Below are 15,679 nucleotides of genomic sequence, written 5' to 3'. Positions count from 1 at the left end.
GAAATGTATGTAAGGTATACCTACTTATACGGTATTTAGTGCATAATGCGATTATAGGCAAAATTTCGAAATGGATACCCTTTTGCAACTGATATCCTCATCATTGAGAAAGTAATGTTTATAGACTATGTACCTTAATGCTACGAAATTAAGGTACATAATACGCTTGCGAAATTACTGGTAAGCTAAAGCTGGCGTATATAAACACGCATATAAGGCGCTGCCAAACTATATGTAAGGAAAACGAGCTGCAAGCCGTATAAACAAAATATTACTTGTTTATGGCGTTAGGAAAGCCTTTATTGAACGGGATGTTCATCCCGTTCAATAATGATTAATGCACCTTCTTTGTTCAAATTCAAATTATAGTCCAGTCAAATAAGGCAAAATTAGGTAAGAATCTCGGAATGCGAGATACCCAGCTGTAATTTTGTATATACTTGTATATTGACCCCCTAAAACTTGTCTCAAAACCTACATATGGTAGGGTGTAAGCAACCCTTAAAATTCAGGGTCAAAGGGCCCAAAAATCGTTATTTTTGCGGTTTTTCGAAATATCTCATTTCCTGTGGGTTTTTGGTAGTTGTATTCAACAGCAATATTGTGAAATACGAAATTTTCTACAACTTTTGTGTAAACTTTTTTTATACGGTGAACCGTTTTCGAGATAGAGGGCGGAGAGCGCGCGGTCACTGCATCTCTTCAAAACATTTTTTTCCTCTAACATATCCGTGATGGTTGTCTATGGATAGGTCATTAAAAAATACGTCATGGTTCCTAAAACCATTTTTCCTCAAAATCAATCGTTTGAAAGATAGACGCTTCCAAAGTGGAAAAATGAGGTTTTCTAGAATGTGTCCTGCCCTCTAACTTTTAAAATAAGTGAGTAAGAAAACTAAAAAATATATATGCTGTAGATTTTAATGGAAACTTTCAACGAAAATTAGTTTGAACAAGATATCATAATTAGTTTTAGAGAATTGATACATTTTAAAAATAACACACTTAATTTTCCACTTTCTCAATTCTTTTAATCAATTCTTAAAAACTAATTATGATATCTCATCCAAACCAATTTTCGTTGAAAGTTTCCATTAAAATCTACAGCATATATTTTTTTTAGTTTTCTTACTCACTTATTTTAAAAGTTAGAGGGCAGGACACATTCTATAGACCTCATTTTTCCACTTTGGAAGAGTCTTTCTTTCAAACGATTGATTTTGAGGAAAAATGGTTTTAGGAACCATGACGTATTTTTTAATGTCCTATCCATAGACAACCATCACGGATAGGTTAGAGGAAAAAAAAAAATTTTTGAAGAGATGCAGTGACCGCGCGCTCTCCGCCCTCTATCTCGAAAACGGTTCACCGTATAAAAAAAATTTTACACAAAAGTTGTAGAGAATTTTGTATCTCACAATATTGCTATTGAATACAACTACCAAAAACCCATAGGAAATGAGATATTTCGATATTAAAGAAAAAACCGCAAAAAAACGATTTTTGGGCCCTTTGACCCTGAATTTTAAGGGTTGCTTACACCCTACCATATGTAGGTTTTGAGACAAGTTTTAGGGGGTCAATATACAAGTATATACAAAATTACAGCTGGGTATCTCGCATTCCGAGGTGAATTCCTAAATTGACTGGACTATTATGTTATTTACGAAAGTGTTGGTACATTTTAGGTCTTAAGCTGTTAGCAGTAGTACAGATCCATAACACTTGTCATAATAATGTGACATGCAAACATAATGTTGACTTAAATAATATTATTAATGTCATACATTCAGTCATGTTAATGACAATGTTGGGTATTTTTGTTATGATTTCGCACATTGTACGTCTAAGTTTCGAAGATATGAAGTACAGGAAGACTTGGCTAGTTTCCTAGATGTCGGCAAGGTTACACTAATTAATTACTATAGGTCTTTTTAAGAATCACTGCCCTGTGGTGAAATTGTAGTGGAGAATTTACTATTTAATAATACATATAATGTAAATACTTAAAGATAATTCTATTACATTTACTTAATTTATTTTTCAATCCCAACTACCTGCGTAGGTAGCTAGATATTTCTGTCGATATCTCAAAGAAACTATTAATTACTCTTTTTGGCTTAAATACCTGTATCTTCCGATGAAATTGTCTGCCAATATGGCGCCCATCAGCGGCATGGTATAGCACATCATGATAAATATATGGTACACTACCGTAGCGGCATTCTCGTGGAGACATAGCACGTTCCTTAAATAAAGCGATAGGATAGCTGCGAATAGAAACAGATGGATGTAAGTCTAAATAATAATAAAATTCTTTATTACCAGCTCAATGTATACATTTTCCAGTTTACACAGTGACAACCGCACTAGATAAAAGACTTTTAAATTAAGACTATGCCTATATGGTCAAAGCAAATCATTCATCTGGTGACTGGTGACACAGATATCTTCAATTCTGAACTGGATAAGACTTAGGGTGCGATCCGTACCAAAAATGTGCTATGCTACGTTGCTGTGGGTGCGTTTGGCATCCACCAATTATATTCATTGGTACCTACACATAGCTTAGCACTGGGGGAAACGAAGTCAGCTAAGCTACGTTTTTATATGGTAAGATGCGTGCTACGGATGGCTTCTAGCTATCGATACATCGCATACTCGAGTTGCACATCTTACTCACACAGCTACTTTGCAGCGGGCATCTTCATGACACATCTTGCCCGCAAAACTACATAGCTTAGTATCAGCGGAAACGGTCTCATAGTTTTATAGCTTAGCTATTACATTTTCGTAGCATACCAACATAGTACATTTCTGGTGAAAAAGTACCCTTATTAAGTATCCCTCTATATCACAAGTAGGTACCTACATATATAAATAGAATTCAGATTTTTAGTAGATCAGAAAAAATACACCCTAGTTACGAAACATCCGGGCTTACTGCTTTAGCAATTAGCCATGGACCGGCGAGGTATAAACAAATACGGGCCCTATCTTTTATAGCCGTTGACATTTGGGTCAAATACAAAATGTTTTTTTTTTAGTCTTTCAATTTTTATGTTCCTGTGGATATGGGTAAGTAAAGAACCTAAGAGATAGCTTTCTGCTTGCTACTTCACCCGCATATTTACTCACTTTTCAGACACTAACAAAGTAATGTAAACTACTTTTTATTCCTGTAACTCGAGTCAGTAACTAAGCATCTAGGTACATACAGGAATGTGACTCCGAATATGAAAAATACTTTGTAAGAATGAGCACATGTAGGTGTAATTTAAGTTAGATATAAGATTTTCATACATGTCAAAGTTATTTTTAAGATTACTACTAACGATCCGCCCAGGCTTCGCGAAAAGATTAGTTTCTATATACGCGTTATGCGTGTATTATACATATATAAACCTTCTTCTAGAATAACTCTATCTATTAAAAATAACCGCATCAAAACCCGTAGATTAATTTTAAAGATCTCTAAGCATACAGACACACAGACGGTAGAAAGGGACTTTTCTATACTATGTAGTAATACTTGGAATCGAAAGCCATAAATTAACTGATGTAAAATCGAAATGCGAATATACAATTACGCAGTATTCTATTATGTTCCGTCACATATCTACTAAATACGGGTACCGATTCTACATCATGTCTACTTTCTGTATTTTGCTATGCATGTGTTAACCTACTTTCGTTACACTTATAAAGCGGGAAACCTCACACAAACTTCTCGGTTCGTTACCCGCGCATCATCTCGTGAAAAGTTTAAATTCGCGTGGGTACCTAAGATCCGCCGTCGACGGCGGCAGTCGGCACGCTCAGTCGCCCAAGCACACCGTAATTAAAAAGATACTACCTACTGTTTAATGAACTACCATGTAACAAACAAATGCATGAAATGGACATAATACATCAATCAGTTAGTAACTTACTCCTCAGACCGCAGAAGGAAAACCTCTCACAAAACTCTGTCGCTATTATACAAAATATCGACGTGGGATGACTATGAATCATTATTAAAATCTTAACAATACACAATATATTCCTAAAAAAATACTTAAACAATTAAATAAGTACGGACAATGTCAATCTTAGGTGGAAATGACAGATTTGAAGGATTTTTTCTGACAGACGAATTTAGTACCTAACGAAGGTTTTTGAAACAAGAAGTTTGAATAAATAGTTTTTATTTAGGTTTAATAGATAGATACATACCTATGTTGTAGGTCTTGTTGTAGGTACGTTACGTTTAGTATCTGAAATTGAAAATACTCAATAGGTACTTACAACTCATCAGTAAGCACTTATAAGATGTTTCGATGAGTAACTGAATAGGATTGGACGAGAGGCCAGGGCAAATTGTCACCATTGTGTACACTGCAAGAGAACTACAGCGTGGGCCTCGGAGCTGGGTCTTGTATTTCACGCTCAGGCGACACCTAGATAGACCTAGACCTGGAACATCTAGATCAGTTGTGGTACATGAGAATGATTGCTAACTGCTGGATGTCCCATACAAAGGCAATGGATAGAATTAGCTATAGGATTATGTAATTAAGTACTAAATACACTAATAAGTATATCATATAAGCATTTTATGTTACTAAACATTTCATATTTACTGAGTGACTGACAGACAACGCACAGCTGAAAGTACCGGTTGTAGACAACTGAAATTTGTCATGTGTGCTCGTTAGGGGTGTACGATAGCACGTTGACTGTGCAAAGGGTTAGAAATAGGAAAAACCGTCCCACTTTTATAAATATCGCTCAAATCGGCACCTTTTGTAAATTCTTCCTATAACCTGCCTATCTCTCCTTAATCTGCTGAAACTGACTTCCTTAATTGTTTTTTTTTATATTTTCCTCCCCTCCTCTATCTATTATTCTATACAGTGACTTGAGTATATTCAATAGGTACATAGGTATTCTCCATTGTAATGTTAACCTTACGCTTTCGAGCAACTACCGACATCTCTTCAGTGTACTCAACAAAACAAATCGCTTGTTCTTGTTATTCATGAGTAATGTGGCGACCTCTATGTTGCGAAACTAATAACTCAATATGGTTGCAAAGACGACTATGAAACCAGAAGTATACAGATGCGGGCGAGATAAAAGTACAGTTTGCTTCATTGTATAGATGGCACTAAAATATATTCAATTATTTTATTAAAATGAAAAGCAAACAATAGTATGTAGATCTCCCAGAGTTGTGCCAGAGTCCCGTGCGGGAATCGAACCCGCTAAACGTTTCACAATATTTAAAAAATAACTTTTATATAATTAATTAAATTGAGGCCCATAATAAAATGTCCTCCAAATATTTTAAATGTAGGTACTAAGTACCTAGGTCCAATTTATTTCCTTTTAAAACCTTCTGTATTATATACCCTTTCATGTATGTAGGTATCGCACATTTTATGATCCTGTGCTACACATACATGTAGATTCCTAGTCCTAGAATCCTTTATTAGATATCAAAACCTCTCCCTTTACTTGGAAGAGAAAAGGGATAAGAAAATGCCAATTTCATAATATATACAAGGGTAATAGTAATAGTAGAATGAATAGAGTAATAAACACTAGCGCAATAAATTACCTGAATTCTAGAATCTGCAGTGGTATCCGTCCTCTGGAGTAAGAGTTCTCTTGCTGGAGCATTTCACCTATATTCACCTTTTTTAAGCGAAGATAATCTCATCGTCTATCATTCGTTATCTATACGAAAGGATGATGACCTCATACATTGATAAAGTGATAAAAAGCGGGTTCTAATTTCAATAATTTTGTTATGCTGAGCTATGCGAAAGTTATGCTGTATTATGTTGTGATATGTTAAAATGTTATGATGTGCTGAGAGATGTTGTTATGCTGCTTTGTGTAGAGTACATTATGTTGTTTTATGCACTATTAATATGTGTTCAAGTGATTATTTGATCAATTGATGATTGTTATCCAATGCACATTTTGACATCGTAGTTAAAGGATGAGAAGCGGGTTCTAATTTCAATAATTTTGTTATGCTGAGCTATGCGAAGTTATGCTGTATTATGTTGTGATATGTTAAAATGTTATGATGTGCTGAGAAATGTTGTTATGCTGCTTTGTGTAGAGTACATTATGTTGTTTTATGCAGTGTTATTATGTGTTATTTTATTTTGTTACGCTGTGCTATGCGGAGTTAAGCTTGAATGTGTTACGCTGCGTTGTGTTATAGATTATATTATATTCTATTGTGGTTATTTACTGTTTTGTAGGATTACGCAGTGTTGTGTAATGCTATACTATGCTGTGATATGTAGGTAGCGTTGCGCTGTTTTTATGCTGAGTTTATGCTATGCTGTGATGTGTAACGCAGATAAATGCGGAGCTATGATTTAGTATAATATGGTTGGCTATTGTGTTTATTTATGCGGAGTTCTGCTACGTTTTTATGCAGTGTTATGAAGTTATAAGCTGTGTTCTGTTATTTTATGTCACATTATTTTATAGGTATTATGCTGTGTTATGTTAACTATTTTGTGTTTTGTTATGGCATGCGGTGTTATGTTGCGTTATGCCATAACATTTCACTTATATTATAAATGTATAAAAGGGTGGTTGAGGCGTAAATAAAACAACATTATTTGCCTTTATTTTTATTACGTACACCACAGTGAAAGCTTGACTAAACACTACAAAGTCAGCTTTGCTTGACTAATCACTACACACTAATAATACATTTTCAAAAATTTTGGGTACCTTTCGGTACTATAATACCATGTTTTATCCTTACCAATACAATAAATATCAATAGTAAATGACATAAATACTAACACTTATTGAATATTTCAAAATTGATTATTATAATATTAGACCATTTCAAAACTTTCCAAAATCCTTCTTCCAAAAGTACCCTGTTAAAGCGTTCTTATGCACAACCAACACGTTCCAAACTTGAGGGCTGGCATGGTCGTTGATATGTCAGTCATTACTCAGTCAGCTTTGGGATTCAATTTCTCCTTAAATTCGGCAAATATCAAGCACGCATTAAACATTTCCATTCATTTCTGTTCTGTCATAATATTATTATTTTAAAGAAAACATCTACGTATTGATTATATATTAGACACATATTGAAGGTCGTGATCGTCGAGCGCACCTCCTGGTCATGGTGTTAAGTGCGGTTTTAACCGTAGATCGTCATTGTGACGTGCAAAACGTTAGTCCCTTCTTTCAAGAGTAGCGCCAATCGCGTGGCGCCGGCGCACCTTTCTACATTCAATGCTCAGGGCCTATTATGAGCCTGGCTCCTCAGTTTCTCAAACCGATTCTCGTTTTGCTATGATCCAGAGAAGTACGCTCGTCGATCAGTACCTTAACTCCTACATTATATTATTAAATGTTGAAACTATTAGTTTTATATTGTGAACATTAAACATCGATTTATATTAAATGTGATATTATTTCCACACAAAGATAAAGTTGCATATCATGTTAACCTAAGTCTTAGACATAATTCATAAAATGAAATAATTATAATAAAGTAGTATAATTACACCTTTTCAGCGCTCACCTTTATCTTTGGAACACTGGACATTTTGTGCAAAGTAAGTAATTTTTAAGAGAAGTCCCTAAGATCTTTTTAAGAAAAAACCAGTGGATGCTTTTGATATACGCATACCCACGAGATTCTCAACTAGCTGCCTCAATCACTTAGGACACGTCGCTCTTCGAGTGACTGTCAGTTAGGAAAAACTCTTGATCACAGTAAGGATAATTAAAGACGAAAGAGCACAAAGTTTCTCCAACACAATGGTCCTACCACTGTGCCGAAGACAAATATACATGAAGGGCTTTGGCCCCCTTGAGCATACTAAATACTTTAGAGAGGAGGAGTCCCTTATGCAGACTCGAACTTCAGTAAGTATTAAAGTCATGATGAAAAAGAGAATAGAATAGAATTTATATATAATTTGACTGAGTGGGAGCTAACCACATCACTCGGTGGTGCTCTATCAAAATCGTATACGATTAATATTGATATACCTATCTCCATAGACAAAAGCTACATCTGTCTGAAGCAAGTGTAATTATTATTGGAAATATTAAAGTAAAATCAGATCAATTATAATTTATAACAGATCGGGCAAATTTTGAGTGATTTAGATGTCATAAAGGTAGATTGGGATCCAAAACTTTAGATAATAATAAATATAAATATCAAAAATACAGATCAAATTACGAAATAGAAAATCACAGGAATTAAGTCTTAGACAGCATTATTAGTGTAGTAACCGGCCCCGATGTTGTCATCGAGGCACACGGCGGCCATAGCCGAGGCCATGTCCGCTTCGTAGGCAGCGAAGTTGCCTTCGTCGTCATCGTAATCATAGTTTATGTAGCCGGTCTCGGCATCAAAAATGGTTTCATTGGTAAGCTCCTCTGGTGGCAAGTTGCGTGGCATGAGAAGAGGAACCTCTTGTGCCTCGACAGGCATCCAAAACTGAGGCCCAGCCAGAAGTGGCGCTTCGAGCAGCGGCGCCGGGATCTCGAAGTACGGCATTTCGAATCCCACGTACGGAACGGGTGGCTGCAGCTGGGCTGGCGGGATGCCCTGTGGCTGCAAGTGTTCTTGGGGGACTTGTTGTCCCTCACGGTCATTAGCGTTCGGGCGCTCGTATGCGTCATGGGGCAAAAATTCGGGCGCAAATTCAGGAGGAAAATCTTGCATGAACGCAGGGTTCACGAACTCATGATGAGGGACGAATGCGTAATCCGGAGCAGCATACCTGGCGGCAGGCACGTAGAACGGCTCGTTATGAACAAAGTTGATGTACGGGAAGCAAGCAGGATGCATGGCGATTTGCGACAACATAATGAAATGGTCGTTACGAATGTCATTGCTGTGAACAAAAATGAATTTTCCAGTAAGTACCCGTAATGTTATGTAAAATGCACCCATACCCAACTACATGTGAAACATTGTACACAACGCATATTGTATATCTGCAAACAAAGCTGTTATTTTTAATGCCATTGTAGTTAGCGATCTCCACGATAGTAGATAAAAGAGAAAAGAATCCCAACCGGTTGATTAAAAAAAGTTAATGATTTTTGTGAATTTGTAAGCAGATAAACAATGACACATCAACAACACATACAAAAAGCGCTTTAAGTTAGTTGTACCATATAGACTAATGTTAGTGTTTGTATCACAGAAATAAAACTTACGTAGCCGCGGAGACAAATATTGACGAAGTCGAAATGATCCGTAACAACCCCGACACTGATCGCGAATACCTTAGTAACGTTACTATACTTACAACTACTTTATATGGAACTATTAAGCGCTTTTTTAGGAGTCGGTTGGCCAGTGAGTCTAATAAAAATAAAATAAAAAACATACATAAAGCATATTTATTATATCTTTTTGTGCTGTATTTGTACCTATTTCTATATTTACAATTTTATTTTTAAACGATAATGGTGCGATTATGAGCCAATTTTTGTATCAACTTGAAGCTACTATTTTTATTTACAGAACGTATTAGCGCCTATTAATTTAGGGACTATTGGAATAAAATAATGTGTTGTGCGCGAACAGTGCTTAGAAATTCAACCTACTCGTTTTAGTTCTGCCTTTGTACCACAACAAAAATTAAAATTTTGATCATTTAATTCTAAAAGTAACAATGCCTGGTCAACAGCTTCACGCTTATAAATAGGTATATCTATAGGGGCAAATATTAAACTTATCTATTTTTTATATAAAAATTAAAATGAATACCGTTTCAGTCATTGTTTTTAAGCATTTATTAATACTAGATTTTACAGTTGCATACAAAATACAGAACCAAAAAGCAGTAGGAAGACTTTCAAACCACCGGTATGAAGCATATTTCGCCAGAAACAGTGATTTTTATATAATTTTGACCTTCATATTAAGTATATAATTTAGAAATGATACATTTTATCATGATATATGAAGCTATAATTATTTAACGAAGCATGTTACCACGATAACATTGTTACAGACCTGGTTTTAACTGTCAAAAAACTAAATTATTTTCTCGGGCGGTTGCGTGAACCGCTGCAATCGAGCTAGTCCGTAGACACCTTAAAACAATTACGCCAATTTAAAAACCGTGTACAAAACAGCAATTATGTTACTATTTTTGTTTTTTTTCTAGGAATGAGACTTACTTTTTAGTGCCTAACATTTACTTCCAAACCCCATATACATATAAGGTAACTAAAAAAACTTAGAAAAACAAAACAAAAATATTTAAAAAATATAGAAAATAAAATAAAACAAATAATAATTACTGAGGAATAGAAACCATACCAACAGTGGTAATTCCTTTTTTTTCTGTAACACGAATACATACAGTAATTAAATGAAAAATATTTTTAACTGAAAATAGTGAACTCATTCGTCAACCGGAGGTTCGAAATAAGACGGGATCATTGAGTGGAAGAACCTGTAAACAGGCGAGCCGCCAATGCCCAGGTTGCGGGGCGGGTCCACCTTGTACGAGTAGCCGTAGCGGTTCACCGACTTGTCGAAGACAGGGTCCCAGCCGCAGGTCGGCCGGAAGAACGAGTTCACCGGCTGCAAACAAACAACATGAATATTTACTCTATATATTCTTATTATACATAATATCTAATTATCAAGAAATTTCACTAACGTTTATAACTTTTTTTAAAAACATTGCCCCATCACTAAAATATTTACCTGTATCGTGGGTGCGTTTACAAACATACAATCGAAACAACAATTTGTAGATCACACAAAAAGTTGTTCCGTGCAGGAATCGAACCCGCTACACCTTGCAGTTTTGATCAGAAAGATTCAGTTTTTATTGTTGATTACTTTCAAACATTTAAGATAGAATATGAAAATTACCATATCTATGATCAGCTTGGACATGCAGGAAAGCACAGAGATGTGGCGCAGGTACTCTGGAGGCCACACCTGGAACAAGCCATGGCGGCTAACGGCCCAATCGTTGGCAGTCTCCTGAAACATAATACAGAACAATTACTATTTCATATACAAACCTTGGACACAGTATAAACTAGAAAGCTCAACAACTTAATTAAAGCAAAATAAATTTATTTATCTGACCCGGACATCGGCATCTTCATCGTAGCTCTTGCAGAGCTCGGCCGCGTTCTTGGTGATCCAACCCATTACGGCCGGCTCGTTCCAGCGTGGAGCAGTCATCTTGGCGTAGATCAGGAACAGCTCCTCGACTCCTGGAGTCCATCTGAAAATATTTATATTAATATAATAGAAAATATTTACTTAATATCTGATAATATAACTTGTCAATTTACTACATCCACTCGCTATTTTTAAATATGAATTCCATCAAACTGTCAAAAACTTCTTATATTTTAAGAAACTGCTTGTTTTATACAGAAAAAATACTCACGGGTTCTGCAAATCACGCTTGAAAATAGCGTGGTTCAGTATGGGCGGGTTGGTAACACCGCAGCAAGCCATGATATGCACGAATACTTGGGGGTGAGCCAATATAGCCTCCTTGATGAGCTGATCAGCCTCGTTGAAGTCACCTGAAAATAGATTAATATAAGTAAATAAAAGGTAAAGTTACCTTACAATGAAGTATTTTTGAATCGCAACGTGCTTTACTTACCCCGCTTTTTAATGGCTACATGGAAATGCGCCAAAGCATTGGAATACTTGATGTTAAACAAGAGTTTAGCCTCTCGCTGGTGATCAAAGTAACGAATTGCTTCAATCAACCATTCATGCTCCCTTGCGCGAAGGGCAAGTATGTCAATTAAAGCTAACAGTGCCAACGGATCATTAGGGTCAAGCAGGAGCATCATTTTAGCAATCTCCAGCGCAGTGCGGTGACAGGCCTTGTTAGAAAGCAAGTACACGTACTTCAACATGGCCACATGGAATGGCCGGTTCTCCATATACTTGTAATCCAGTCGCACATTGTTCTGCAAATATTTAAAACAGGTTAATTTAAATCCGAAAAATGGATGCCTGTAAAAGAAACGGGTGAAATAAAAACAATATATTTTGTTTTACTTACATGAGACAGAATGAACAGTGGGTGAGCCACATACTGGAGAAAGAGTACCAGATTCTCCACGATTTCGTTAGCAACACCGTTTTCTTCCATGCGGAATAAACGGTCGGCAATCTGAAAATAGTTTACAAAGTACAGATTAACCAGTGAATATATTCCATATCGTTCAATGAAATATTTTTAGGTTTATGTCCACTTACCTCCAACAATGCTTCGACGTGCATATTACGGCGCGCTTCTTCCAGGCCCATCAGAAGTTCAGACGTGGAAGCACGTGCATATTTAGCGAGATAAGCACGGTGCATCTTTTGATAGGCTTCGTTATGATTGAACACGAAGTACATGCGCTTGTTGACATACTTGTACTTGGTCATTGAGAGACCTGTAATATGAAATAATCGGTCTAAGATCTATACACATATAAATACAGACGTTTAAATAAATAATTGCTACTAATATAATTATTATTAATATAAAGAATATCGCTTACCAATGTTGTTAAACTCATAAATCTGAGTGTCCTTATTAGGGTGAACCAACACACGACGCAGCATAAAAGCGCGGCTGGAGTGCACACGGCCACTGAAAATTGAAACAAATATAAAATTATTGAGATATCCTCATTAAATAAGATTCAAACAAAAATTATGCAAATATAATTACCGCTTATTGAGCTCGCTCTCATCAGGCCCAAACAGCCGCCTGACCTCATTAGTGACATTCAAGTGGCGAGCGTCAACGGTTAAAACCTGTAAGGCATGGTTAACCTTGGGCGCGGAAGCTTCGTCTGCTGGCGGGCGAGATGGGGAGCCCAGCATAGCATTCACTTCTTGGAGTGAGCGGTCAATTTCATCAACCTGAATAAAAAAAAAATGTTATTAGTTTGTGACTTTAGTACTGTATAAAAATATATAATAATATGTGTAAGTCAAGTATTACAGCGCCCGGTGTCCTGCGCCCGCGCCCCTTGCCACCACCTCCACCGCCGCCGCCCCTTTTCTTAGTATTCTTCTTTGGGACAGGCAGAGCTTGTGCCCTATCTTGCAATTCCTCTTCGCTGCGTGAGCTGCGGTCGGACTCAGAGTGGGAGCTAAGCACCAACTATAACAAAACAGATTCAAATAAATACATAATATACTTAAACTCGTTAAAGCTGCCTATTCTCATTCTTCCTTTACAATTTAGGGTTCATTTAATACCATAATGTATAATACATAAGGGTCAAATAATGTAATTATTCAGTCGCAGCTTTGTAATTTATCGCAAGCCGGTTTATGTACAAATCGTATACAATACAACTTATTTTGAGTAACTGCCATTATTGAATCAATAGAGTAGAGTGACCTCGACAGACCCCTTGCTTAAATTTTGAATAGAGGACCTACACAATATTGTATGAACACGTGTTCGGATCTCTTTTGAACACGAGCCCTCTTTTTCAATAAGTCCGTTGCTAAAAAGCTTTAATATACATCTTGCTTAATAGCAATGATTACCAACAACGGTTATTTTAAGAATTCTTTATAAGTGAATCTCTTCTTTATATTACGTTTAAAAAACTAAGTAATAACTTAGTCATAAAAATTGCAGACTTTGGAACGGTTAGAAATATTACAGCCGTTGATACAAAAAACAGTAACGGTTTGTATCCGCTGCCCGCTGTGCAATATTTTAATCAGTCTGGCTATATCAAAGACAACTATGGCAGCTGCCGCTGGCAGGACCAATTTGATATTTTTAGGGTGAGAGACAACAAAGGGTTATACCCATGTGTGCGAGCAAAATCGTTAAAGTTCGTTATTGAAACAAGATGAGGGTAGTTTGCAAAAATATGTAACTGCACATGAACTTGAAATCATAGTCATATTTAAATCCTGTATAACTTTTGATATTATATTAACAAGTTAACACGTTAATCGTAATGGGGTCACCTGTGACTGATGCTAGCGGAGAATTCGCCTTTAATTTTCTATTGGCTGTCAAAGGTTAAGATTTATTCAGGCTGTCAGTCATATGAATGACTATTACAAGTTACCTAGTAAGCTGCTAAGTTTATTTCATTTCTTACAACTTACAAAATTAAAGGAATATTTCAAAATTTTACTTTTTTTTTTAATTCATATGCATTGTCCTTCATAACTACGCATTGGGGAAGGGGCAGCTGTCGGTCAAACGACCTCGTGGTGCAGTATTATTACTGCGCATGTGCGAGTCGCGCCGCAATGCAGTCGAAGCGGCGTTGCCTCACCCCCCTTCAACCCTTTCGATCGCCGCCATTTTGAGTTTATATCATAAAATAAACTTTGATTTTAATTTTAAACCAAAATATGAGCTATATTGCCTACTAATACTTTTATGGCTCTTCTATTCCCTTTGCAGGATGCAAGTACTTAGTTAAATGGCATCCTCAATTGCACATTTCCGCTGAGACAAGATACAGAGGCAGCGGCCACGACAATTTGCTGCAATCACTGAATGATTGCACACAAAGACCTCTTGCAACCTCACAGATAGATTGCACCTTACAAACCCCACCAGATATAATTTTGTTTATGTTGATGTAATGCACTTATTTGCATAATACTTACAGACGCATAAGTCGATGTACAAGTGCAATGCAAAAAGAAAGAGCGAGTAATAGGATATCAAAATCGCAATTGATGCCAATGCTTGCAGCAAAAACCGCAGTTTTAATTTCAACTTAGCAGTTTTGTATCAACATCGCAGTTAGTATTGACAACATGATTATAACAACATAACTAATTATAACATTATAAGAAAATATAAGAAAATGGTACAAGACAATAGAACATAGCATTCAAACAAAGATCTACTTACCCCTGCATATTGAGAGCTGGTCGGACGACGGGCGTACAAAGGCTGGTAGTCCTCATCTGAATCTTCCGGAGGCGGGGGCAAGTTGGCTTGGCCGTTCGCCTTGCGAAATTGGCGAGACGACATGGCTGCAAAGAAAAAAATCACCAATGTAATCACAAGTTTCATATATTCACTCACAAATGTAACACAATTGCATAATATTGCAATCAACTAAGAAAGAATTTAAACAAAGGACTTCACTGTACCATAGGGCATTATGGCATGTGCTATGCACCAGTGCCAAAATAATACTGGGTGCGGCGACGAAAGTACTAGAGGGCTAGCTTTGTCTAGGCCCCAAACATGCGCAGTAAAGGTAATCAATAACTTGGTGCCTAAATTTCAGGCATGCTCAGTAGAAGCCGACGCGCCCTATTTTACGTCCCCCGCATCACCCCTCTGACCCCAGAGAAAACCTTGAGGATGCGATTAATAATTGATAGAGTAATCTAAAATCCGATACCTGAATAATTTATAAAATGACGGTCAAATGCTTTATTTTTTACCAGTGATATGCATGAGGGAATACTACTAGCAAGTAAACCCGATCAAACTATAATTAGGATACATACTAATAGGCCAAAAAGGAAACCGTAAAACAGATAAGGTCACAATAAGATTATTTCCAACACAGTGCTGACTTACTTACCTTAAACTCCAGATGTTGATAATATCAGGAGCGCGATCAACGCAGCAGTGTGTTGTGATGGCCAAAGAGCCAACACTTGTCAATGTCAGTTGTC

General features: G+C 36.6%; 1 protein-coding gene across 1 annotated transcript in view; it reads right to left on the bottom strand.

The window, feature by feature from the left end:
* LOC118264341 (uncharacterized) overlaps nucleotides 1-15,296 on the bottom strand; it is a 69,745-nt gene extending 54,449 nt beyond the window's left edge. The window contains exons 1-14 of the mRNA XM_050704571.1: nucleotides 15,143-15,296; nucleotides 14,898-15,022; nucleotides 12,999-13,160; nucleotides 12,723-12,916; nucleotides 12,550-12,641; nucleotides 12,260-12,441; nucleotides 12,063-12,173; nucleotides 11,652-11,967; nucleotides 11,427-11,568; nucleotides 11,117-11,258; nucleotides 10,895-11,008; nucleotides 10,467-10,597; nucleotides 8,261-8,888; nucleotides 2,129-2,298 (exon numbers count right to left, since the gene is read on the bottom strand). Coding sequence (XP_050560528.1) covers nucleotides 2,129-2,298; nucleotides 8,261-8,888; nucleotides 10,467-10,597; nucleotides 10,895-11,008; nucleotides 11,117-11,258; nucleotides 11,427-11,568; nucleotides 11,652-11,967; nucleotides 12,063-12,173; nucleotides 12,260-12,441; nucleotides 12,550-12,641; nucleotides 12,723-12,916; nucleotides 12,999-13,160; nucleotides 14,898-15,022; nucleotides 15,143-15,152 — 2,519 coding nt within the window. The 5' untranslated portion in view covers nucleotides 15,153-15,296. The remainder of the gene's footprint in view (nucleotides 1-2,128; nucleotides 2,299-8,260; nucleotides 8,889-10,466; nucleotides 10,598-10,894; nucleotides 11,009-11,116; nucleotides 11,259-11,426; nucleotides 11,569-11,651; nucleotides 11,968-12,062; nucleotides 12,174-12,259; nucleotides 12,442-12,549; nucleotides 12,642-12,722; nucleotides 12,917-12,998; nucleotides 13,161-14,897; nucleotides 15,023-15,142) is intronic.
* Between the last annotated feature and the right edge of the window lie 383 nt (nucleotides 15,297-15,679).

Source organism: Spodoptera frugiperda, chromosome 25 (assembly GCF_023101765.2).
Source record: "Spodoptera frugiperda isolate SF20-4 chromosome 25, AGI-APGP_CSIRO_Sfru_2.0, whole genome shotgun sequence".
Taxonomy (NCBI): Eukaryota; Metazoa; Arthropoda; class Insecta; order Lepidoptera; family Noctuidae; genus Spodoptera; species Spodoptera frugiperda.
This window is presented reverse-complemented; position numbering and strand designations above follow the sequence as displayed.